The 27402-nt window shown below is 27.2% G+C and overlaps 1 protein-coding gene across 2 annotated transcripts; it reads left to right on the forward strand.

Annotated features, from left to right (window-relative positions):
• The first annotated feature begins 10554 nt into the window (after nucleotides 1-10554).
• LOC129285145 (uncharacterized) lies at nucleotides 10555-12337 on the forward strand. Of its 2 annotated transcripts, XM_054920707.1 has the most exons (3): nucleotides 10555-10892; nucleotides 11650-11840; nucleotides 11938-12337. In XM_054920707.1, the coding sequence occupies exons 1-3, from the start codon at nucleotides 10721-10723 to the stop codon at nucleotides 11974-11976; spliced, it is 402 nt and encodes a 133-aa protein (XP_054776682.1). In that variant the 5' UTR covers nucleotides 10555-10720; the 3' UTR covers nucleotides 11977-12337. The 2 variants fall into 2 exon arrangements, with proteins under 2 accessions (XP_054776682.1, XP_054776681.1); XM_054920706.1 differs by having other exon boundaries at nucleotides 11650-12337.
• The last annotated feature ends 15065 nt before the right edge of the window (nucleotides 12338-27402 follow it).

Below are 27402 nucleotides of genomic sequence, written 5' to 3' on the forward strand. Positions count from 1 at the left end.
TTATTATATCTTCCAGAATGTTACACATTGTCAAGTATGTTATCGCATAGAATTGTAGTGCATGATGATTTGAGGGTTACTTTGAGAAGAACAAATCATGATAATGTATTGTTAGAGTTAATATTTTGGCAACCAACTTATTTAAGTTGGGTCTAATTTGGGCTAAGGTTTTCTAAGTTTGGCCTAAAAGCCCATATAGCTAGCCTTACTTGAGTTGTACCCAAATACTTGAATTATCATTTTTTCACATATTTTTTTAAAATAAATTCTTTTAAAATAAATTTTTTTATTATTATAAAAAATAAAATATACGTGTAGAAGATTCAACTTTTTTTTTCGTAAAAAAGTTATGGGTCTTAAGGTTTAAAAATTAATATAAAAATATATTTTAAATATTAATATTTGTCATAATGTACTCAAATATATGGTCTTTTGGTATTAAAAAAAAAGCTAAAAATGAAATAATTAATTAATATTTAATATATATTTTTTAAAAGAATTTAAACTTTTATTAAGGTATTTGGGCCCATTGGAGAATATATAATTTTTTTTGAGCCTAACTTTAAATTTTTTTAGATTTATTCAGATTGGTCTATTAAGTTTGGCTTGAATTACTGACTTTGTTTAGTATTATGTGTTTGTTATGTGCTTTGAAGGCAGGGACAAATTTAAACTTGATCTCACATCGTCACATGTCAAGCATTTGCAATTGAGATGAGTTTTTTTTTTTTTTTTAAATCCCATTCTCGTGTGAGTTTAGGTGATTCAGGACAAGAGGCGATTTGACATGAAAATTAGTTTAGAAATGTGAGTTTAGGTGATTCAGGACAACAGGCAATTTGACATGAAAATTAGTTTTGAAGAAGGTAATGTTGTTAAGCCTTGAGCTGGCTCTAATGCCATAAAAGATTAAGGGTATGTTTGATTAATTGTTTCCATAACAGTTTTTTTATTTTAAAAATTAAAAAAATTATTTGAAAACTTTTTTATTATTTATTTTAAAAATTAAAAAAGTTAAATGTTGTTTTGAAAAATTTTAAAAAACCTCAATATCTTTATGATGTTTTATTATTTTTTTGTTCTACACTATTAGAGAGAAGACAAAAAATATCATGTTTTGTCCATGACAATTATGTTAATAAAATAAATAGTTCTTTTATCCTTTCTTTCACTATCTTAGATATGTTTTTCAAAATAATAATTCAAATATATTTTTTTTCATTTTTTGTGTTTAGAACTTGTGCTAAAAAATTACTCTACATAATTGTTTTAAGAACATAAAAATAGAAAAAAAATCCAAACAAGCCTTAGGTTTCCAGATCAATTCAAAGACTAAGCTTATCATGTTTCAAAGACAATAATACAACTAAGGCCTCATTTACAACGTTAATCTTGGGCCTTGTTAGAGTACTATATCTAAACATTAAAAGCTAAAGCCTTAAAAAGTAAGCTGAGACGCTCATCTTTAATGAATCATAACCATATTCTTTTTTATGCACATTTTCTTCTAAAAAGACAAGTGCAAGTTATACTTGAATCTCTTGATAAAAGTAAAATATTAATATTTTAAGAGAAATATAAAAAAATTAGAGAAAATTCATAAAGAAAAATACAATTGAATTTCATATGCGAGATTTTCCATCAAGGCTGTTGATAAAAAAGTCTTTATATTTTACAAACTTCATCTCATATTCTTTTAAATGCATGACCTTATTGAGTGATGTTTATACTTGTGAAAAATGAGACTTTCGTTGTAGAACAAGAACACTTTGTCTTGATCTTTACAGATAATTTCCTAGTATGGTTTCTTGCAGTTGCAGTCATGTTGTACCTTTGTTCTTCATTTTATCATTGACTTGAAGAACTTTTGATGGTCATTGATCTTATCAATTATCAATTACTGAGAATGTTAGTTGATAAATTTTTCTTAAAGATATATTAGTCAGTGGTGGAGCCACATGTATTTGCACCTCAAACGAAAAAAAGTACTCACATAGGAATGGGAGTATAAGTATTTATATTTTGCACCTTTTCTTTTTCATAGTTTGCATTTTAAACCATTTAATATTATTTTTTTAACTTAGATCCAAAATTAATTTTTTTAACTCAAAAGCCTAATAAATTTTAGTCCACAATTTCAATATATCCAAATAGTAATATTATTTTATAAAAAATTAACATTTATTAAACCTTTAAGAAAATAAGAAAAAAAATAATCTCGCCTATGTTGTTTGAAATCTCAAAACAAATTTGTTAAAAAATTATTTGAAATTAAAAGACACATTGTTTATTCATTAGTTTATCTTCTCTTGAAATTAGCAATGGTATTACTTATTGTCACAGCAACAATTGAAAGAGCTTTTTTTATTATAAAGTTTATAAAAATTTGGTTGCACAATCAAATAAGGAATCCATGGATGAATGATTATCTCCTGACTTATATTAAAAAAGATATATTTGAAAGCATTGACAATGAGCTGATTATTTAACGATTCCAAAATATGAAATCACGTAAAGAAAATTTATAAGATATGTAATTATTAAATATATTTTTTTATTTTTTTAAATCATGAATATGTAAATGATTTTGCCTCTTGGCTTCGCCATTGATATTAGTCATGTTTGTTTGCAACCCATTGATAGTTCTATAAAGTTAGGAAGGGACTTTGCAAGCAAAAAAAAAAATATATATATATATATATATAAGACTAAAGTTTTAGTTTTGCTAAAACAATATTATAAAAACTAAGTTGAGAACATTGCCCAAAAAAAAAAAAGAATTACAGAGACACTTCTATTTCAATAATTAAATAAAAATAAAAAAAATTTATTTATTTACTCTCATTAAATATTTAATAAATAAGTTATGCTCCCCTCTTTGTATAATTTTAGCTCTTTTTTTTTTTGGGAATACACAATAGGAGGCAAAATGATTATAGTAAAAGATAGCAAGGATGAACCCAGATCCATGAGTTCATTGATAAAATCATAACTCATGATAGCCAAACACTCTATGGGAGGTTCCATAAGAACTTATGTCTATAAAAATGTGCATTATTTGTAAGGTGCCAGTCAGCACAAGATTTAGCTCCCCTTAAAACACAGTCTAGATAACCTCTTCTTCTCACATAATCATTTTTCTTATATCTTGCACAACCCCAAAGATGAAGTGCTACTCTTTCCGTTAAAAAATGTAAGACATTTTTAATCGAATTTCTCCCTCTAATAAAATAGTTACCTATTTTTAAATTAATTTTATTTTTTATGTTTACTCTTATTAAACTCCTTATAATAAATATAAATTCACTATTAATAGGGGCATTTTTAGAAAAAAGGTAATGATTATATCTCAAAAGACTAAAAATGTTTTACATTTTTGCACATCTAACTTCTTAAAAAATACCTTACATTTTTTAACAAAGAGAGTATCTCTAATAAATTTTTTAGATACTTTCGATTGTTTCTATTTAATTTGAAAATAACTTGTCTTAAATCAAGATTCTAATAAAGATTTAAAACATCTTTGATACTCATCATTTTTTCTTTTTGCAATTATACAAGAAAAGTATCCCAATTTTCTTATAAAGCTGCCTCTCAAATTGTCTTTCTCTTTTAATAAAAAGTTTCCTCTTCTCATGGATGTTGTAAAATTGTCATTATCTATTTTAATATTGTTCTCTAATTTTCATATATATTTATATATATGAAGCTTTCATTATTATGGAAAATGATATCCAAAATGGAAAAATGTTTTATAATTGATGAATAATGTTACAATTAATGATATATATAAGGGAGAATGATAGAGAGGTCTTAAGGTAACTAATTTATTCAAATTAGGTTTCAAATTTCAAATTTTAGAAATTTGCAAGTTTGGTTTGCAATTTTGCAATTTTGTTATGATGAATTTTGCAAATTACATTTTAAATTTTAACAGAAAAATAAATTTATTTATTCTTCAATCCTGTTAAAACTTAAAAAATAAGTTACAAATTTATTACAACAAAATTATAAAATTAAGAGATGAACTTATAAATTTTTAGAGTTTGGCACTTAAGATTTAATTTAAATTAACTGATTCTTTTGAGATTTATCTATCATTTTCCCTATAGATAATCTATATATGTACCTTTAAATCAAGTATTTAATTTTCTACGCATGCATCTTTCATTATGTTTTTACCCTGTAAATTTTGCCTAGCTTAATTTGTAACTTTGTATGATAACGGAAAACTAGTGAGGCTAGTTAAATGTTCAGTTGCCTCTAATATCATAAAATATTAAGGGCATTTTGATCAACATTCTAGTCTTGAGAATAATTTTTCATTTTGAAAATTAAAAAAGTAAAAAATTGTTTGATAATGCATTTTCTGTTATATGTTATTAAAAAAAATTAGAAGTTGTTCTGGAAAGAAATCAGAATATCTGTTTGATGTTTTATTATTTTTTGTTCTCTAAAGTTAGAGAAAAAGATAGAAAACATCATGCATTCATTATTGACATTTATGTCAGTAAAATAAATAATTATTTTCAATCTCTATTTAACTATTTTAGATATGTTTTTCAAAATAATGATTTAAATATATAATTTTTTATTTTTTGTTTTTAAAACTTGTTCTAAAAAATTACTCTACAGAATTGTTTTATGAACATAATAAAAACGGCAAAAAGAATCAAACATGTAGAAATGTGATGACCCTGGTTTTGATTATGACAAATCTAGAGAGGATTTTGTGTTTAATAGATTTAATTTACCCTGAGAAAGAAAATTTGATGGCTTAAACTTAATTAATTCTTTGTTTTCAAACTTTATTGAGAATTTCGAAATTATGTGCCATTTTCAAAATCCATACTTCTCTGTTCTGGGTTTCCAAATTCTTCCTATCTTTCGAAATTGGTTTAATCTTGATCTTAGTCATTTATCTTTTTCAAAATTATGCATATTATTTCAAAACTTGGCTTTAAAAGTGAAATTCTTAATGTGTTTCGAAACTATGTTAATCTTTTGAAATTCCTATGCTAATATAAAAGTTGCTGATATGAGAATTTTTAAACTGTCATTTGAGTATTGAAATTGCTTGAGAATTTCGAAACTATTCCTGAATATTGAAACTGATGCCCTGAATTTCACAAGTGATTCATAATTGTGTTTTCACAATTCGAATTTCGAAGCTCTTCCTAAATTTCGAAAATTTTCTCTATATTTTGAAAGTGTTTCAAGACTAAACCTGAGCTTCGAAACTCTTGGTAGTTTCTCTGTTTTCCTAAATTTCAAAATTGTTTCTCACTTTGAAACTAAGCCATAACTTTCAAAGTTTGTACTTCTGATAACTCTGTTGATTTCGAAAGAAGATTTTTGCAAATTCAATTTGATTTCTCCTGAACCCATAACTCATAAATTCATATTTCATTCAGGATTTCACATCTAAACTCTTGAACTACTTGTGAATTTTATGAAATTATTTATTTAATCAAAAAATTCCAAAATCACGTGAATTTATTAATTGTAAAAATATTCCTTTATTTCGAAACTGACCAAGCTAATATTTTCTTCATTTGAATTTTGAAACTAATCCTTATTTTCAAAATTGTGCTCGATGGTAATAATGTCAGAACTTTTGTTTTTCAATTGCTTTAGCCTAAAACACATAACCTAGGTAGAAAAACTTCTTTCCTCCATCTTTTGTGGGCAACTTAATACCGTTGGCTTTGATTAGCATCAGATAAAAAAACAATTTTTTCTATGCAACAAAGATCAAGACACAACAGGGAGATTAATGAGTCTAATGTATACTTTGCACATAAACGCTATGAATATGACTAATTTATGAAGATAAAGTTAAGAGACTGAAGTGATATACTATTGTATTAAAGACTCTCAATTACTTCAATCAATTTCATTAATTCCCTTGTGTTCTTCATTGATTACAAATATACTCTTTTGAGAAAGATGATTACTTGTGTTATCATCCTTTGTTTAATTTAACTTGTTTTCCTACTTGAGAACAGAGACCTAAGTTTAGGGACCTTGAGTGGGTGGTTTAATTACCATAGTGAGGGAGAGTGTTTCAAACTTGAAGATTCTATTATGTATAGAAGCTTTTAAGATCTCAAATCAATCTTGGAAGATTTAGTAAAAAATTTGAAGTGACAAGACTTAGGGACTGAATGTAGGCAAGAGGTTGGCTGAACCAAGATAAATGAACTGTTTATTTTCTTCCACTCTCTTCTAAAATAAATTTGGTGATATCATTTTTAACTTATCTATTTATTATCTGCATTTGAGTTTAAGATTTTAATTAGCTTAATTCACTCAAAGAAGCCCGAGTTTAGAACTTGAGCTCATCTTCAAAACAAGCCCAAGTTTCCAAATTAACTTAAAGACTAAGCTTATTATTCTTGAAAGACAATAATACAAATATATAAGGCCTCAATTACAGCATTGATCTTGGGACATATTAGGATATTATATCTAAACATTTAAACCCTTAAAAATTTAAGTTGATAAGCTCATCTTTAATATGCACAATCAGATTCTTTCTGATGCACATATTCTTTCAAAAAGGCAAGTATACGACATATTTGAATCTTTGTTGACAAAAGTAAAATATTAGTAATGCAAGTTTTCAGGAAAATAGAAGGAAATCAGAGAATTTTCATATAGAAAGCACACTGGAATTTTATATATGAGATTTTTGTTACAAGACTATCTACCTAGGCTGTTGAGAAGAAGAAGCTATTTATATATAATTATATTTTATAGACTTCATCTCTTGCCTTTTCTCTCCACCGCAATTCCCATGTTGAATGATACAAGTCACAAAACACTTCGAAAGACACAAAGTTACTACTACTAGACACTTTCATTAAAAAAGACACGTACAGGTTACTAGACACTTCAAGACAAAAGACACACTTAACAAAGCCATGCATACACATTATACAAGACCATTATTATTCACATCACCTACTTTGAACATTTTTTATTTGCACATCTACGTACACATTTCTCTACACACTTTTAGAGCTAAATCAGCAGCCACCATTTGTGAATAAGGGTTAGTCATGCCATGTCTGCGACTCTTTTTTCTTCTTTTCTCACTCCCCTTCTAAGTTGGCACTCAAAATCTTTTGACTCATATTCTTCAAGTATTTCTTCTAGCAAAATGTCCCTTTTTTCAAAAATAACATTTATTTGAATTTTTTTTAAATGACGAGATACATCTTGAAGAAGTGTAAATATTTTCTCTTTTTATTGTATGGCCTCCTTGAGCAACGCTTATACTTGTGAAAATGAAACTTTTTCTTTGAAGAACAAGAACGCTTGCTCTTTGCACTTAATTTTCAAACAAGGCTTCTTGCATGCAGGTTGTATATCTTTGTTCTGTTGGAATATTATTTATGAATTAGCATTAATTAATAAGCCCAATAGTTTGGTCTTTATGATCTTGTGTGGACTGTAATAGGTGGACCACACAAGTGAGCCCAATGGGTAGAAGCCCAACCCACAATCCAATAGCCGTCGGTTATTTCCTATCTCTTAACTGATTAAGTCAAAGATAATAGATAATATAATTATCTAATTATTTAATAAGGCAGTTACATATCTGATCTATATAAGTCGATCAGTCGATAATCGCAAATACACGACTCATTCTTCTACTTCTATTATCTCCGAACTCTCTGAAAGCTCTGGGGACTTGTGGGTTGTGTACCTGCCTAAACTTGAGGTAATCGAGATTTCTCAAACACTCATGGATTCTTCAGGTACGCAAACATTACTTTATTTATTTATATGAATTGAGATATATAGATCCAACACGTGGCATCAGAGCTTGGTTGTAAATGTTAAATCTAAAGTATCTCAATTCAATATGATTAATTGAATTGAAATTCTTTTAATCTTGCTCAAATTTTTCACCATGTTCATTCATGGGGTTTCTCTCCTCTTATTATTATTAAATTTAAGGATTTTGATTTTTTTAATCCTGTTATATTTGTGATGAAAGCAAAAAACAAAAATTCCTCCTCAGCTGCATCTTCGTGTTTTAGGACGAATATTTTTTTTCTTTCTTTCTGTGGTTCAGCGTTCACGTCGTTGGAAGGAGTAGCAACTGTTGCGCCGTCGTTCTAGTTGCTACAGATGCTTTTTTTTTTCTTTTCTCCTCTGTGTATTCCTGGTTCGCCGGCATCGTCTCCCTGGTTGCCGGTGACAGCATCCTTCTGTCTCGTCTTCTCGTCCGGCAATAGCTTCATGCCAGCGGTTCCCTTCTCCCTCTGGTTCTAGCTCGCGGCTGGATAAGACCTAGAAACGGGTCAGGAACCGGATCCTAAGGATTCGGTTCCATGAGTTCTGGGCCCATTTTTGTATGGGCCCAGATCTCTGATATTAAAAAAAAAGAAGGTGGGGAGAAGCTAGCGGCGCAAACGAAACCGGATCCTAGGGATCCGGTTTCATTGTGTTGGGCCTGGATGAAATCTAGGCCTGATTCAAAAAAAAAAAGAAGAGTCTGTTAATTATGTTTAGAGTTGGGAATACGGGCGGGCTCGACCCTTAAGGGCCTGAGCCCTAAAGCCTGGTTTTCTATTTTGAACCTTATTTTTCAAGCCCGACCCTTATGTAAAGAGCTCAGGGCCGGGCACGTAAACCCTTTTTTAAAAAATAAAAAAATAAAAATAAAATTAAACATTATAAATTAATTAAAATATTCTGAAATTAAAAAAATAAAATTCTCATAATTTTTTAAAAATTAAACAACACACATTTAGAAGTCTAGTAATAAAATTTAAATCTTGGTTAAAAAATAATTCATTTTTTATAAATATACAACATAATAATTATAGAAAAATAAAAAATATCAGAAATTTTATACTATACACTGATATTTATTAAATTATATTAAATCAATTTAAAAAAAATTAAAATTAATAATAATATAATGTGTGTAGGATCAGGTGAGCAGGTCATTAGCTTCAAACACATGTTTCACCAAAGAAAATAATAATAATAATAATAATAATAATAATAATAATAATAATAATAATAATAATAATAATAATAATAATAATATAACAGGGTTTAAAGGGCTACCCGAGCCCGAGCCCTTTTTTACAAGGCTTATCAGGGCCAAGCTCTCAAACTCGATTACTTTAAAAAAAATTTATTTTTAAAGGTCGAACCCTTATTTAAACAGGGCCTCCAAGCCCGGCCCTCCAGGCCCGGCCCTTATTCCAGACTCTAATTATGTTTTGACCCCAGGATAGAATTACCTCATTAGGCCCAAAATTTATAGAATTTTCTCATTTACCCCAACAAATTTATTAAAATTGTAAGTTGGTCCCCTTAACTTCTAGAATTGCAATTTTAACCCAAATCTCTTTTAGAATTACTTATTTGCCCCTGATTACCTTTCAAAATTTCACTTAAGTCCTAAATTTGTTTCCTAATTCCCAAAAGACCCTAAGGACTTTTAAAATTATTTTGTTTTATCCTAAGGTCATAAAATTTGTGACTTTGTGAATTATTGATGATACTTAAGATCTTGTAGCATTGATAATAGACATACCCCATAGGTGTGACATTATTAATGTGATTTTGATGGTTGGTTTTGAGGATAAGCTAATAGCACTCCTTTAATGTGTTAGATATTTGTTGTACCATATAAGTATGGAAATATTTAATACATTATTTTGTATGGACTTTTGTATAAGCTAAATTTTTATGATATATGAGCCTTCTTGGTGCATGATTATAGTTGCATAATTGATAATCGCTTGTTGGGAAATTCTGTTTTACAATTATGTTATGCACGCATAATTAATATTTCCCAATTTCTGTTTTGCGATTTCAGTTTCTGCTTTTATGCAACTATCCTTTGTGAAGGATCTCAATGGGACTAATTATGATGACTGGAAAGGGTCCCTGACTATGTATCTGACCATTTCTGAGAAAGATTTAGCTCTGAGAGAACCCAAGCCTGTGGATCTCTCTTTCGAGTCTAGTGTTTCTGAAATAGCCTTCCATAAATAATAGAGTGAGTTCAACCAGATCTGTTTAGTAATCATCAAGTACACAATTGAAAAGGAAATTAGGGACAGCATTCTTGAAAATAGACTTGAAAAAGTGTGTTTCTGAAATAGCCTTCCATAAAATTAACTCTTTTTTTTTTCTCTTCCAGATTCCAACTTGGGACCTACTGCATAGACTTGCTCAGCTGCCACTAGACCAAGTCTCTAACTTATTATATTTATCCCAAGAACTAATATAAACACACTTTAAGCAAGTTAACCTATTTATTTATTTATTTATTTTAAATTTAGTCAGGGTTATTACAATATTGATTATATTGTTTAATTTTTTTGGCTGGCTATTATTGGTTTAGTATTTTGCTTTGCCTATAATTCTCACTGATAGCAAACAAAGCTCTATATTTTAAGCAAATTCTTAGATAGATTTAGCCTATTGAAAATTCATAAACAAACTTCTACATTTGCTTTAATTTATTGTTGGTGGCATATTTTTTGAATGTTGAAGTTTGTCCTTTTTGTTATTTTGATCTAGAGACTCTTTAGTCTTTCCCATAAGATATTGTCCACTTTCTAAGGCTTGTTGGTAATTGTATTTGTATTATGTGTGATTGTTAATGTGCTGCACCCAACATTAAATATGTCTATGATTGGTTTGTTTTGGTTGTTGTATAGTTTTTACTTTAAAATTCATTATGGAAAATGTGCAAGCTATGAAAGGGGACTATGAACCTAAAACTACCACCACCGTTGCAGCACCCATTGAGTATAAACCTACCCAAGTTGAAGAAGCACCACCCTCCAAACATAAAAGGAGCACAACATCTAAAATGTGGAATCATTTTGAGAAGTTTATAAACAAAAAAGGTGAGCATCGAGCCAAATGCAATTACTGTAGAAAAGATTTTGCTGGCCATTCTTCTAAAACTAGGATTAAGAACCTTTAGCGGCATTTTCACACCACTATGGCTAAGTTGTGCTACAAGATATATTTAGAAGAAGTTAAATGTTTGAAAAGGTATTTTAAGAAATCTAAAGTTCGTGTGTCACTCACCACAGATTGTTAGACTTCAATTTAAAATTCCAACTACATATGTCTGACAGCTCATTGGATTGATGAGGAATGGACATTACAGAAATGAATTTTGAATTTTTGTGTGGTGAAAAACCATAAAAGGGATACAATTGGCAATGAAATTAAGGGATGCTTACTCTATTAGGGTATTGAGAAAGTATTTGCAATTACAGTTGATAATGCTTCTTCTAATGATTTTGCTATTGTGTTTTTAAAAAAGCGTTTGAAGGATTTGGGAGGTCTAGTGTGTGATGGAGAATTCTTGCAAATGTAGTGTGCTGCTCATATTTTGAATTTAATTATTTCAAAAGGCCTTAAAGATATGAATCAATCTATTGAATTTATTCGGCATGCAATCAAGTTTGTTAGATCTTCTCCTGATAGGCTTAAAAAATTTAAGAAGCTTGTTGAAAAATTGAGAATTAATTCAAAGAGTCTTCTTAGCATGGATTGTCCCACCAATTAATTTACATAATTGTTAAATTATGATTGTTTGCATTATGATATGCAATTTTTTCTAACATTTAAATCTTTTGCTTATCTTAATAGGTGGAATCCAACATACATTATGTTATAGAATGCCGTTAAGTTCACTAAGGTCTTTGACAGAATGGAGGATGAGGATCAAGATTACAAGAACTACTTCAAAAAGAAAGTTAAACTATCTTCCAACTCAAGCTATGTTGATAGGATGGAAGAGGAGGATGAAGATGAACTTGGTGATCATAATGGTGATAAAGGTACAGTTAAACCTCTTAATGTCTATGATTGGAATGTGGCATAGGAATTTCTCACCTTTTTGGAGTTGTTTTATACTATGACTCTTCAATTTTCTAGATCAAATTATGTAGAAGAAGTGTCGAAGGTTACCTCTGAAACTATCATGGCACTTGCAAAAGGCTTTAAGTCCATCAACCTCTCTCTCCTTTGAATATTGCCACAATGCCACTGCTCTTCATCGTATTACTAAGAACATGGAGAAAGTTTGTATGATGAAAACTCGAAGATTGACTTTTGCTAGACAAAGAGAGATGTCTATGCTTGTGAGTATTGCAATGACAGCATTACCTGAGTGCTCTGCACAAGGTATCTCTAATATAACTTGGGTTTTGTCCAAAATTGGAGGCAAACTCCTTTATTTTTTTTGGAAATGGATAGAATTGCAGGGGTTGCATTGTCCATGGTAGGAGAATTCAATTCTCAAAATGTTGTTAATATTGCTGGTGCTTTTGCTTCAATGCAGCACCCTGCTTCTGATCTCTTCTTGAAGTTATCTAGGAGAGCTTCAGATTTAATTCATACTTTAAAAAGAGCAAGAACTTCTTTTTTTTTTCCTTGTCAAGCAACTGCGACTGAGACGGGTTCTTTTTTTCATACTTTCCAAACTGAATTTATAAACATCCTTAAATGTCAAGCAACTGCGATTGAGAATTTTTTTTTCTTTTTCATTCTCGTGCGAGCATAGGCGATTTAGGACAATAGGAGGCAAAATGATGAGTAAAAAACAATAAGGATGAACCCATATCCATAGGTTCATTGGTGAAATCATAACTCAATAACTAAACACTTGGTTGGAGGCTTCATAAGAACTTATGTTTGCAATGCTTGTTAGTTAGTTAGCACAAGTATTAGCTCCCTTGAAAATATGGTGATAGAATACCTTTTCGTCTCACATAATCATTATCTTCCATAACTGCAAAGAAAGGTGTGATCTCCCTTGAATTTTTTAGATGTTCTCCTTGTTTCCATTGAAACCAAAAATAATTTTTTTGAAACCAAAATTTCAACAAAGATGTAAAACATTTTTTGATAGCCAACAATTTATTTGCTAGTATACTACAAAAGTGTCCCAATTTTCTTATAAATCGGCATCTCTAATTGTCTTACTTGGCTCGTACAAGTCTCCTACATGTGGCCTCTCCCTCATTATTAATTAGCGCTCTAGTCTAACAAAAGAAGTTATGCAATTTAGTCCTCTGGCCAAATATGAAAAAAATAGAAGTAAATGGAGATACAAGGATTGAACCTCGATCAGTGCATCAATCGCCCTACCATTTAAGCTACATTCCCTTTTTGAATTAAATGTGAACAAAATAGTATATTACTCATAAATTTATCATCACCCTATTATATTATCATTATTAATTAACGCCACTTCCTCCCTCTATGATAATTTGATTTGGTTCTTAATTTTAATATGATGGCGATGTCTTAATTAACATATCTTAACATTTATATTAGAGTGAATGAAGGTAATTTTTTCTCTTACAATAAAGAGTTTCCTTTTCTCATATATGATGTTGCAAAACTATCATGATCTATTTTAATATTGTTCTACATGAAATTTTCCTATATATATATATGAAGCTTTCATTATTGCAGGAAAATAATATCCAAGATGAAAAACCTTGTATACTTGACAATCATAGAGCAAGAAATATGGGTTGAATTTAGTGGGCCGCTCGTTTAAACCTATTTCTATAAGGATTTAGGAAAAAAAGCATGGATTTTTAGTGTGCATAACCAAGCTTCTAAGCACACCTTATTAGGTCATGTAAAAAGGAGTTCAAGCTCTAACAACCCCCCAGCCCATATTAATTTTTTAAAAAAATTACATTAAAAAAAAAAAAATTAGGAAATATGAATGTTCTACAATTCATTTTCCCAGTTAGTTTATGAAGTAAAATAAGTTTTGTAGCCATGAACTCCATTTCCCTTTTGTTTCCTTGGTGAATTTGTTATCTAAAATGTTTTTGTTATAGTACTGTGAAACAATTATTGTTTTGGTTCTTTGATTTGTTAAGCGAGTTTAGGTTAAAATATTTGATTCTCTTATTTGCATTTAAATTTAAATTGTTGTGAGTGCATTAGCTATACTGATGGTTTTTTTATGAAAAACTATTATTTTTTATATATTGAATCACCTTGATGATTTGGAATTAGTTTTCTTTTTTTATCCTATCTGGAAAATCAAATTGGACTAGCCAATTCACCTAGTAACTAGGTGAACTGGCCAGTTGGCCAATTTGTTTATGATCTAATTCGAGATAGTGTTAATCAAGACTAACCTAGTTATCTCATGGTGTCCCAGTCAACTTAGTCTATTTAATTGAGCAAAATTATTTAACTTTTTGTTGTGATTTTACTAAGATTGTTGAATTTTTGTTGGGATTGTGCTAACACGTATAAGATTTTTCTCTCTTTATTGAATGTTTATTAGTTTTTTAAGTAGAACTAATGATTTTTTATTTACATATTCATTTTTTTCATATTCAATCAGGAATATATTTTGTGTATATATATAATCTATATGTTTACCTTTAAATTAAGTTTTTGCCATGTAAACTTTGCATAGCTTGATTTGTCACTATGTATGATAACAGAGAATCTAGCGTTCACAAAGGAGACAATATCTATTATTAGATATATCAATGAAAAATATTCTCATTTTTCACTCAATATTTTTAGTAAAAATCTAGATTTCGATATTACATGTTTTATTTTTTATTTTTTAATTTTTAAATAACCAGGATATGTCTTGAAGAAGCAAAAAGATTTTCTCTCTTTAATGTATGGCCTTCTTGAGTGACATTTATACATATGAAAATGAGACTTTTTTCTTGTAGAACAAGAACACTTGTCTTGATCTTTTCTCTTAATTTTCAAATAAGGGCTTTTTGCAAGCAGGTTGTAGCTTTGTTATCCATTTTATTATTGACTTGAAAAATTTCTACTGCTCACTAAGCTTATCAATTATCAATTACTGAGTGTGCTAATCGGTAGATTTTTCTAGAGGATATACTAGTCATATCTCTTTGAAGCACATTGATAGATCTGTGAAGCTAATAGGTAGGACTTTGCAAACAAAAAACTAGAGGACTAAAGATGTAGCTTTGCCAAAAGAATGTTATAAGAACTAAGTTGAAACTTTGCAAACAAAACAATTTTTACATTTATACATCTCTAGTTAAATATTTAAAAGATAAGTCATGCTATCCTCTTTTTGTGATTTTAGCTCCATTTTTTTGGGAATAAAATAGGAGGCAACATGATTGGAGTAAAAAAACGATACGGATGAATCCATATCCTTGGGTTTATTGATCAAATCATAACCAATAATAGCTAAACATTCTATGGGAAGTTGCCCAAGAACTTATGTTTAATAATAAGGAAAATGTGCATTAAGTATAAGCCAATCAACACAAGTATTAGCTCCCCTAAACATATGGTCATAGAATACCTCTTCTTAATCATTTTTCTTATATCTTCCAGAACCCCAAAGACAAGGTGCAATCTCCCATGAATTTTTTAGATGATCTCAATTGTTTCTGTTGAATCCAAAAATAACTTTTTCGAAACCAAAATTTCAACAAAGATCTAAAATGTTCTTTGATTGTCAACATTGTTTTTGCTATTATACTAGAAAAGTATACTAGTTTTCTTATAAAGTGGTCTCTTTAATTGTCTTACTCATCTCATACAAGTCTCCAACAAGTAGCCTCTCCCTCATACTAATTTTCCAACAAAAGAAGTTATGCGATCTAGTCCTTTGAAAAAATAACAGTAAATAGAGATGCAAGGATTCGAACCTCAATAAGTGCATCAATCGCTCTACCATTTGAGCTACATCCCCTGTTTTAATTTAATGTGAAGAAAATAATATATTACTCATAAACTTTTTCTTCACTGTATTATATTACTGTTATCATTAACGCCTCTTCCTCCTTTTGTAATAATTTGGCTTGATGGCTGATGGACTTTTCGTGGAAAAGAGGGAGAAAACAATGGCATAGTACGGTTACGTCCCTCACCTCTTTCCCCTTTGGTTATTAGTTTCCATGAAAGATTGTGGCAACCTTAACGCGCGTTTTAGCTGTTGAGTGTGATTCATTTATTATCACAATTGTTAAGCAATATTGAACATTGGAATGCAAAAAACAAAATGTACTGCAATTATTAGAATGAAAAATTCTGAATAATATTCTGCTTAGCAGAAATAAATAGATCAGGTTAGGCATATAAGCAAGCAGAAATCACGTCTTCCATAGAAGCACAAATATTTTAGTAAAAAACGCGTGTTTCTCATAATCCTAAATAGTCTTGGGCTTTGGGCTTATTCACGATGTATCAAAATATTTGAATCATCATTTTTTCATGTATTATTTTAAAATAATTTTTATTTTAAAATTAATTATTTTTAATATTATAAAAAATATAAAATATACTTTTTAGAATGCTTAAACAATGTAAAAGATTCAACTTTTTTCAAAAAAAAACATTGTGGATCATAAAGTTTAAAAAATCAATATTAAAATACATTTTAAATTATTGATATATTAAAATTAATAAAAATATAACATCATTAATACTTTTATTTTTCCAAGAAAATATTTGTCATAATGTTCTCAAATATATGGTCTTTTGGTTAAATAATTAATTAATATTTAATATATATTTTTAAAAAAATTTAAACTTTTATTCAGGTATTTTGCCCTGTTCCAAAATATACAATTTTTTTTAAGTCTGACCTTAAATTTTTTCCATATTTATTCAAATTGATCCGTCAGGTTACTCAAATTACCAAATTCTATTTAGTGTTAAGTTTTTTGTTAAGTGCTTTGAATGCAAGGAAAAGTTTAAACTCAATCTCACATGTAAGAGTGGAAAATGGTTGTGCCAAGTTAAATTTTGACAATATAAGCATGAGCTTGTGCAATAGATCAGAAGCCTGAGCTTGATTTGAAGCTCATATAAGACTTTTTTTACAGTTCAAGCTTTGAGTCTATCTAAAACGTAACTTGACCTGGAAGCCTTTTTAAAAGCATATTTGAAAGTAAGTTTTTTAAATAAGCTTTAAAGGTTTCATATAAATTGTAAGATTATTAAAGGTTATTTATATACAGCCTGATTTACCAACTAAGATAATAATCAAGAAGACTTATCAACTACAACACAATAACAAAATTGAAATCAATATATGCATAAGTCTAATCTAATTGAAAACATAACTAATAAACTAGAAATGATAAGGAACATATTGATTAAAAAGCAAATGGTGAAACCGGTATATAATAAATTTATCATACAAAATATAATAAAAAAGAACATAATCAAGGAAGAAATATCTAGTACTTTCGAGTTTTGTTTTAGAAAGAAGAATGAGAAGGGCTGAAGAAAGGGAGTGGAGTTAATTATATCAAAATTTTTAAATTAAATATTATATATTACATATTATATATATGTAATATATTATATAATAAAATACTTGTAAATAGGCTAGCTTATAAGATTTGTAGATTTTTTTTTTGACCAAATATAAGATTTGTAGGTTAGATCTTGTAAATATAGACCTGACCTATTTAATTAAATAGGCCTAATCAAATGCCTAAACTTGACTTGGCTTATTTAGTAAATATGCTTGGCTTGATATGAAGTAAGCCAGCTTGTAGGCTCTTAATGGTAGCTTGGCCTACTTTCATCTCTATCCACATGTCAAGCAACTATGATTGAGATGAGTTTTTTTTTTTTTTTCCCCAATTCTCAGGTGAGTTTAGGTGATTCAGAACAACAAACTTTTTCACTAGAGATTTGACATGAAAATTAGACTGAAAAAAGATAAAGTTGTTAAGCCTTGAGTTGGTTCTAATACCATGAAATATGAAGAGTATGTTTGATTAATTGTTTTCAGAACAGTTTTTGTATTTTGAAAATTTTAAAAATATATTTGAAAATGTGTCTTTTATTATTTATTTTATAAAACTAAAAACAAGTTAAAAGTTGTTTTGAAAAATTAAAAAAGTTTCAATATCTTTATATTGTTTTATTATTTTTTGTTTTGCAACATTAAAAGCAGAAGACAAAAAATATCATGTTTTCATCAATGACAATTATGTTGATAAAATAAATAGTTCTTTTGCCTTTATTTCACTATTTTAGATATGTTTGTCAAAATAATAATTCAAATATATTTTTTTCATTTTTGAATTTAGAACCTGTTCTAAAAAAATTACTCTACATAATTGTTTTAAGAACATAAAAATAAAAAACAAATCCTATCACAAATTCATCACTAATTTTATCACTAATTTATCAATGGAATTTAGCCATACAACATTCCATTGGTAAAAAATGAGTTACTATTCCATTGCTAAACTATCAAAAATAATTTTACTAAAAAATTTAGCAATAGAATATTTCACCATTGAAAATTCTATCATTTAACTGTCAAAAATAATTTAGCAATGAAATTTTTTTGACAAAAATATCTATTACTAATTTTCAAGATATATTGTTTTCATTTTGTGATAGCATTTGTGAACCTTTTTGGTCATAATTCCATTGCTAATTACATCACTACTTGTGTTAAATTTTCTTATATGATTATAATATATATTTATATATAATTTATTATTATACTATAAATAAATAATTTAATAATTATAATTTATTATTTTAAATTATTTATATATTAATAATGATTATAATAATTTAAATTATATATTTAATTATTTTTATTTTTTGCAACATACCCAATTATTTTTTTTAAAAATAAAAAATGTTTTTTTAAAAATAATTTAAAAATATAAAATATTATATATTACAAAATTATAATATATGGTGATAATAAAATATTTGTTCAATTTAATATTAAATTTTCTAACAAATTTTTTAAACAATATAACAAAATATAAATAATTATTATATAAAAAAAGATAATAAAATTCTTTTGAATTATATAAATAATAATATAATCGTTCAAAATATTATAATTTCACTGAAATTTTTAAATACCTCATTATTAATGATGATTTTTTTGCCAATAAACTTATTCTGTCACTAAGCCATTTAGCAACAGGATTGGCATTGATTAGCACTGTCTTTTTCCTTTTGTAGTGCAAGTCCCCTACAAGGGGCCCTCTCTCTCATTATTGATTAGCCCTCTATTTTACCAATAAAAGAAGTTATGCCATCTAGTCTTCTAACCGAATAAGAAAAAAAAGGAAGTAAACGGAGATGCAAGGATTCAAACCTCGATAATTATAACAACCACTCTATCATTTGATCTACATCCTCTTATTTGAATTTAATACAAATTAAATAATATATTACTCACTAGCTTTATCTTGACCCTATTATATTATCATCATCATTAATTAACGTCGCTTCCTTCTTTCATGATAATTTGGTTTAGTTCTTAATTTTGATATGATTGCAATATCTTAATATAATATTAACATGTATATTAGAGTGAGCGAATGTAATTTTGTCTCTTTTAGTGAAAAGTTTCCTCTTCTCGCGTTTGTTGTAAAACTGTCATTATCTATTTTAATACTGTTCTACATGAAATTTTCATCTACATACATACATATATACATATATATATATATATATATAAAAGAAAAAATTATATAATTGATGAATAATGTTACAATTAATGATATATATATATATATATAATCTATATGCTTACCTTTAAATCAAGTATTTAATTTTCAACACATGCATCTTTCATTATGTTTTTGCCTTATAAATTTTGCATAGCTTAATTTGTCACATTGTATGATAACCAAGAATCTAGTGAGGCTATAGTTGAGCGTTGAGTTGACTCTAATATCATAAAATATTTAGGGCATTTTGATTAACTTTCTTGTCTTCAGAATATTTTTTTTTCTGAAAATTAAATTAAATAAAAAAATCGTTTCATAATGTATTTTCTGTTGTCTGTTATAAAAAAATTTAAAAGTTATGAAAAATGAAAAAAAAATCAGAATATCTATTTGATGTTTTATTATTTTTTGTTCTCTAAAGTTAGAGAAATAATAGAAAACATCATCTTTTCATTATTGACATTTATATTAGTAAAATAAATAATTATTTTCAATCTTTATTTAACTATTTTATATATGTTTATCAAAATAATGATTCAAATATATAATTTTTTTCAATTTTTGTTTTTAAAACTTGTTGTAAAAAATTACTCTATAGAATTGTTTTAAGGACATAATAAAAACAGAAAACAAAATCAAAACATGTAAAAATATGTTGAATGTGATTTTGATTTTGAAAACCCTAGAGAAGATTTTGTATTTAATAGGTTTAATTTACCTTGAGAAAGTAAAGGCATAAAGTTTAATGGCTTAAACTTAATTAATTTTTCATTTTTAAACTTTATTTCCTTTGAATTTGAAAATAACTTTTTTGACACCATAATTTCAACAAAGATCTAAACTATTCTTTGGTGGTCAATATTTTATTTTGCTATTATACTGCAAAAGTATATGAGTTTTTTTTTTTTATAAAGTGGCCTCTCTAATTGTCTTATTAATCCCGTGTAAGTCTCTTACAAGTAGCTTCTCCCTCATTATTAATTAGCTCTCTAGTTTTCTAACAAAAGAGGTTATGAGATCAACAAGTCCTCTGGCCAAATAGGAAAAAATATAAATGGAGATGCGAGGATTCGAACCTCAGTAAGTGCATCAATCGCTCTACCATTTGAGCTACATCCCCCCTTTGAATCTAATGTGAACGAAATGATATATTAGACACAACATTTTCTTCACCCTATTATATTATCATCATTAATTAACGCCGCTTCCTCCATTTACAATAATTTGGTTTGGTTCTTAATTTTGATGTGATTGCAATGTCTTAGTTAACATAATCTTAACATGTATACCAGACTGACTGAAGGTAATTTTTTCTTACAACAAAAAGTTTCCTTTTCTCGTATATGATGTTGTAATATTGTCATGATTTATTTTAATTTTGTTCTAAATGAAATTTTCCTATCTATATTTTTATATATATGAAGCTTTCATTATTGCAGGAAAATGATATTTAAAATGAAAAAAATTATATACATGATGGTGACAGAGCCAATAATATAGGCTGAGCTTAGTATACCACTTGTTTAAACCTATTTTTATAAAGATTTAGGTTAGTAGAAATCATGACTCTCACAGAAGCATATACATTCATGATAGGTTTGTAGCCTTCTTTTTTCAGTTTTTAAAATTTGTTTAATATTTTTGAAAACAGAAAAATTTTCAAACTTGTTTAGATAAGTATTTTTGATTTAATTGTTTTCAAAACTTTTTTTTTTATTTTTTAAAACAAAAATTGAGAAACAACCTCAAGTTGTTTTCATTTTATTTTTTTATTTTCAAAATATGCTATATTTGATTATTAAAAATTATAATTACTTTGATCAATTTTTATTATAAATTACCACTGTTAACCTCCTATAAACACTACTATCAGTCTATTTTTTAATTCTAAAATTATTTTTAAATTAATATAACTAAAAGGATTTTTATTTTGTTTTATTTTGAATAACAATTTTGAATACTATATTATAAAAAAAATTTTAAAAACAAAAAATGAAATCATAAACCAAGCGCCTTTTGATTTCCCTGTTTTTTATATATCGAGTTTATCTATAGTATTGTTTTCAAACACCTTCCTTTCGAAGAATTTTCATCCAAAAAAGGTGTCTATGTTTGGGTAAATAATTAACGGTTTTACACTATCAAGTTACTTAAAATGTGTGCATTTGAGAGGATAGGCAATAAAAGTTGGAAGTAAGTGCGATAAGGATCAGACCTTTTTGTGATTTTTCATTGGCCCATATATAAGGATCAAATTTGCATGTGGGCGTATGTTCCTATATCAACTTACTCCAGCATAAGTAAAATTGTCTAGGACAACTTTTAATTTTTCAGAACCAAATTTAATTTTTTTTATTTTTAAAAATAAATAATAGTTTTTTTAAGTTTGACCTTACATTTTTCAATTTTATTTTGCTAAGCTATAAGATTTGGATGAAATTATGGACTCTATATCGTGTTATGTGTTTTGAAGGGAGGGATAAGTTTAAATTCGTTTTCACATGTAAAGCAAGTACAATTAAGACAAGTTTTTTTCTTTTTCTTTTTCCTTTTTTCATTTTCATACAAGTTTAGGTGATTTAGCAAATAGACTTTTTCATTGGCAATTTGACATAAAAATTAGTCTAAAAAAAGTTAATGTTGAGTCTTGAGTTGGCCCTAATACGATAAAAGATTGAGGGTATATTTGATTAATTGTTTCCAAAACAGTTTTTATTTTAAAATTAAAAAACGTATTTGAAAATTTGTTTTCTATTATTTGTTTTTAAAAATAAAATAATTTAAAATTTGTTCTGAAAAATTAAAAAACCTGAATATCTTTATGATGTTTTATTACCTTTGGTTTTACAAAATTAGAAAGATAAAAAATATCATTTTTTCATTAATAAAAATTATATTAATAAAATAAATAGTTCTTTCATCCTTTATTTCACTACTTTATTCAAATTTTTTTTATTTTTTGTTTTCAGAATTTGTTCTAAAAAATGTAAGATGGGAAGCTCATCTTTAATAAATCATAACTAGATTCTTTTTGATACACATGTTCTTCTAAAAAGATAAATGCAGATCATAATTGAATCTCTGTTGACAAAAGTAAAATATTAGTATTTCAAGAGAATTAAAAAAAATTAGAGAAAATAACATGATGGAATATTATATACAAGATTTTTTTTTTCACAAGACTATCCACCAATGCTGTTGAGAAAAAAAGTCTTTATTTATATTTTACGGGCTTCATCTCATATTCTTTAAGTACTTCTTCTAGCAAAATGTTCCAATTTTCTTGGATTATGATGCAATTTTGCCATTAAAATATTTTCAAAGAAGTAATGTTGCCCTTAAACTACTCATCATAGCTATATTATCCTTAAACTATTTAAATTGAAGCAACGTTGTCATAACCATTTAAACATCCGTTATTGTAATTAGTAGGACCCATTGTTCATGAGTTAAAAATGTAATTTTGCCCCTAAACTATTTTCAAAGAAGAAATATTGTCCTTGCTGTTTAAAAATTATAAATGTCTTTCAGTTGTAGCTAGTAGGACACACTTTTTATTATCTCTCTTTAGTTAACATTAAATTAGGTCAGAATTTCAATAGACTGTAGGATTTCAGTTGCTGAATTTGTTTTTAGGTAACCTTTTTTGTGATGGTATATGTATAGGCTTTTTTGTTAATAATGAAAATGAGAGAGTATATATATTTATGATAGTCAATTTTGTAGACCGATCCACTCAAGATGATATTAAGTGACCTTTTTATCCAAAAATGTTGTTTATGTGCTTTTTGTTTGATCAAGAGTTTATCTTGTAGTATTATTAGTGTGAATTTATATTTCAACTCTCATCATATTGGTTATTAAAGAAAATTAGTACAAAAATTGATATTCTTCTTAATGTATAGTTCTCGTTGGAATGTTGGTAGAGAATATCATGACATAAATAAATGCTTTCACATGAAAATTGAATGTTCAAAAAGATGTGAATATAGTGGCATTAGTACAAAAAGTACTTTTTATTATCTCTCTTTGATTAATAAATGTTTATAATTTTTAAATGATAGAGCAACATTGCTCAGATTTAATTAGTTTAGAGAGGACATTGATCTTTGAGAATAGTTTAGGAGAAAAATTACACTTTAACTCATAAAAAGTGGATCCCACTACCTACAATAATGGATGTTTAAACGGAAAGGGTAACATTGCTACAATTTAATTAGTTTGGGGGCAACATTACTATAATGAGTAGTTTTATAGTAATATTACTTCTTTGAGAATAGTTTAGGGGTAATAATGCACGTTAACCCAATTTCCGTAGATAAAATTTTTCTGACTTTTTTAAATGAGGAGGATGCATCTTAAAGAAGTATAAGTACTTTCTCTTTTTACTGTATGGCCTCCTTGATTGATGTTTATACTTGTGAAAAATAAGATTTTTTTCTTTGTAAAAGTGCAAGAACACTTGTCTTGATCTTTACACTTAATTTTCAAATAAGGTTTCTTGCAATTGCAGGCATGTTGTATATTTGTTCTTCATTTTACATTGACTTGAGGAACTTCTACTGCTTATAGATCTTATCAATTATTAATTATCGAGAATGACAATTGATAAATTTTCTAAGAGATATATTAGTCATGTCTGTTTGCAACCCATTGATAGCTTTATAAAGTTATTAGGAAGGGATTTTGCGAACAAAAAAAAAATTAAAAGAGTAAAGATGTAGTTTTGCCAAAAGAATATTATAAGAACTAATTTGAGAACACTGCCCAAAAAAAAAACGGAGACACTTCCATTTCAATGATTAAGTAAAAATAAAAGTTAAATTATTTATTTACTCTAGTTAAATATTTAACAAATAAGTTATACTCTCCTCTTTTTATAATTTAGCTCTTTTTTTTTTTGGAATGCACAATAGGAGGCAAAATGATTATAGTAAAAGACAGCACGGATCAACCCAGATCCGCGGGTTCATTGATAAAATCGTAATTCATAATACTAAACACTCTATGGGAGGTTCTATAAGAACTTATGTTTAATGGCATAAGTAAAATGTGCATTATGTGTAAACAAGTCAATACGGCATAATCATTTTTCTTAGTTGTTTCTGTTTAATTTGAAAATAACTTTTCTTAATCCAAGATTCTAATAAAGATCTAAACCATCTTTGATACTCAACATTTTTTTTTTGGCAATTATACTAGAAAAGCATCCCAAATTTAAAGAAGTTATGCCATCTAGTCCTCTAACTAAATAAGTAAAAAAAGGAAGTAAATGGAGATGCGAGGATTCGAACCTCAATGATTACAATGATCACTCTACTATTTGAGCTATATCCCCTTATTTAAATTTAATATGAATTAAATAATATATTACTCACTAGCATTTTCTAGACCCTATTATATTATCATTATCATTGACTAACGTCACTTCCTTCTTTTATAATAATTTGGTTTAGCTCTTAATTTTGATATGATTGCAATATCTTAATATAATATTAACATGCATCTTAGAGTGAGTGAAGGTAATTTTTTTCTTTTTTAATAAAACGTTTCCTGTTTTCGTGTGTGCTGTAAATTATGGCGGGTCTACATTGATTTGAGGGTGTGGATAGTACTGATAGATGTATCACTGCCACTCCTCATCTCTTAATCATCAAATGAGAATATATCTAATTAGCTTGAAAATGTGAGAGAGAGAGAGAGAGAGAGAGAGAGAGAGAGAGTGAGTGAGTGCTGGGAGGTGCGTTTTGGGAAAGACAACAATGGTGAGTGGAAATTGGAAAAAGGGAAAAACAATCAAATAAAATATAATATTATTTTAAAATTCTTATAAATTGTTTGTTTGCTTCAACAAAGTAAAAATTAATACAAAAAATATTTCAACAAAACAAAAGATTTTAATATTTACTTTCAATGCAAAAATTTCATTTACTTTGCATAATTTTATACCATAAAATCATTTATTTTTTATGCACCTTTGTTTAAAATATGTTTTGAAATTTATGATCGTCTTAATTATTTTTAATTATTAAAATTATTTTTCAATGTTAAAACTTGATTTTGAATTAGTAGATTGAAAATTTTATGCATTTTGAAAGGAAAATGAAGTTATAAGGAAGTAACAAATCCTTACTTGACATAATTTTTTCAAAACAAAAAATTAAGATAAATTTAATAAAATCATTTTCTATTAAATCTAATTATTAAAAAATAATATGATTATGTGCAATGTGTTTTATTATTTTCATATAAAAAATACACCCCAGTTGGTTTAGGATCATGCGTCCGCCACTGGTTTTAAAAACTGTTATTATCTATTTTAATATTGTTCTACATGAAATTTTCACCCACACACATGAAGCTTTCATTATTAGGGGAAAATGATATCCAAATTGGAAAAAAAACTTATATAATTGATGAATAATATTACAATTAACGATATATATAAAATCTACATGTATACCTTCAAATCAAGTGTTTAATTTGTTACACATGCATCTTTTATTATGTTTTTGTCCTGTAAATTTTGCATAGCTTAATTTGTCACTTTGTATGGCAACGGAGAATCTAATTAGTCTAGTTGAGGAGTTGTCTCTAATATCATAAACTATTAAGGGCATTTTGATTAGTTGTTTTTTTCTTCAAAATAATTTTTTATTTTGAAATTAAAACAAATAAAAAAATTGTTTGATAATGTATTTTCTATTTTCTGTTATAAAAAAATTAAAAATTATTTTAAAAAATGGAAAAATTAGAATATCTATCTGATGTTTTATTATTTTTTGTGCTCTAAAGTTTGGAAAAGATAGAAAACATCATGTTTTTATTATTGACATTTATATTAGTAAAATAAATATTTATTTTCCATCGTCATTTAACTACTTATGTTTTTCAAAATAATGATTCAAACATATAATTTTTTTTATAATTTCTTGCTTTTAAAACTTGTTCTAAAAAATTACTCTATAGAATTGTTTTAAGAACATAATAAAAACAAAAACAGAATCAAACACGTAGAAATATATTGACCCTGATTTTGATTATGATAAAGCTGGAGGAGATTTTGTGTTTGATAGGTTTAATTTACCCTGAGAAAGTAAAGGTATAAAGTTTGATGGCTTAAACTTAATTAATTCTTTGTTTTCAAATTTTATTGAGAATTTTGAAAATATGTACCCCTTTTTTTTATTTAATTGTTTCCAAAACTGTTTTCATTTTTTTATTTTTAAAACAAAAAATGATAACAACCTCAAGTTATTTTTATTTTATTTTTCTTGTTTTTAAAATACACTATATTTGATTATTATAAATTCCAATTACCTCGATTAATTTCTATCAGAAATCACCACTATTAACCTCCTATAACTATCACTATCAGTTTATTTTTTAATTCTAAATTTTTTTTAAATTAATGTAACTAAAAGGATTTTTATTTTTTATTTTGAAAAGTAATTTTGAATACTATATTACAAAACAGTTTTTTAAAAACAAAAAAAAAAGAAAACATAGACCAAGCGCCCTTTGATTTCCCTGTTTTTTATATGTCGAGTTCATATATATTATTGTTTTCAAACAGCTTCCTTTCGAAGAATTTTCATCCAAAAAAGGGGTCTGTGTTTGGCTAAATATTTAATGTTTTTATTACTATTTTCTTGTTTGACAAATTCTTCAAAATAAATGCTTTTACGCTATCAAGTTACTTAAAATGTGTGCATTTGAGAGGAAAGGTAGTAAAAGCTGGAAGTAATTACGATAAGGATCAGACTTTTTTGTGATTTTTCACTGGCCCATAGATAAGGATCAAATTTGCATGTTGGCGTATGTCCCTATATGAACTTACTCCAGCGTAAGTAAAATTGTCTAGGACAACTTTTAATTTTTCAGAACCAATTTTAATTTTTTTTATTTTTTTAAA

This window comes from Prosopis cineraria, unplaced genomic scaffold (assembly GCF_029017545.1).
Source record: "Prosopis cineraria cultivar Desert tree isolate PC_DT_omini unplaced genomic scaffold, ASM2901754v1 PC11, whole genome shotgun sequence".
Lineage (NCBI taxonomy): Eukaryota > Viridiplantae > Streptophyta > Magnoliopsida > Fabales > Fabaceae > Prosopis > Prosopis cineraria.

Coding starts and splice junctions, on each gene's coding strand:
- LOC129285145 (XM_054920706.1), top strand. CDS start 10,721: ATGGAAAATGTGCAAGCTATGAAAGGGGACTATGAACCTAAAACTACC. Junction 10,893..11,649: donor GAAGTTTATAAACAAAAAAG/GTGAGCATCGAG, acceptor TTATCTTAATAG/GTGGAATCCAACATACATTA.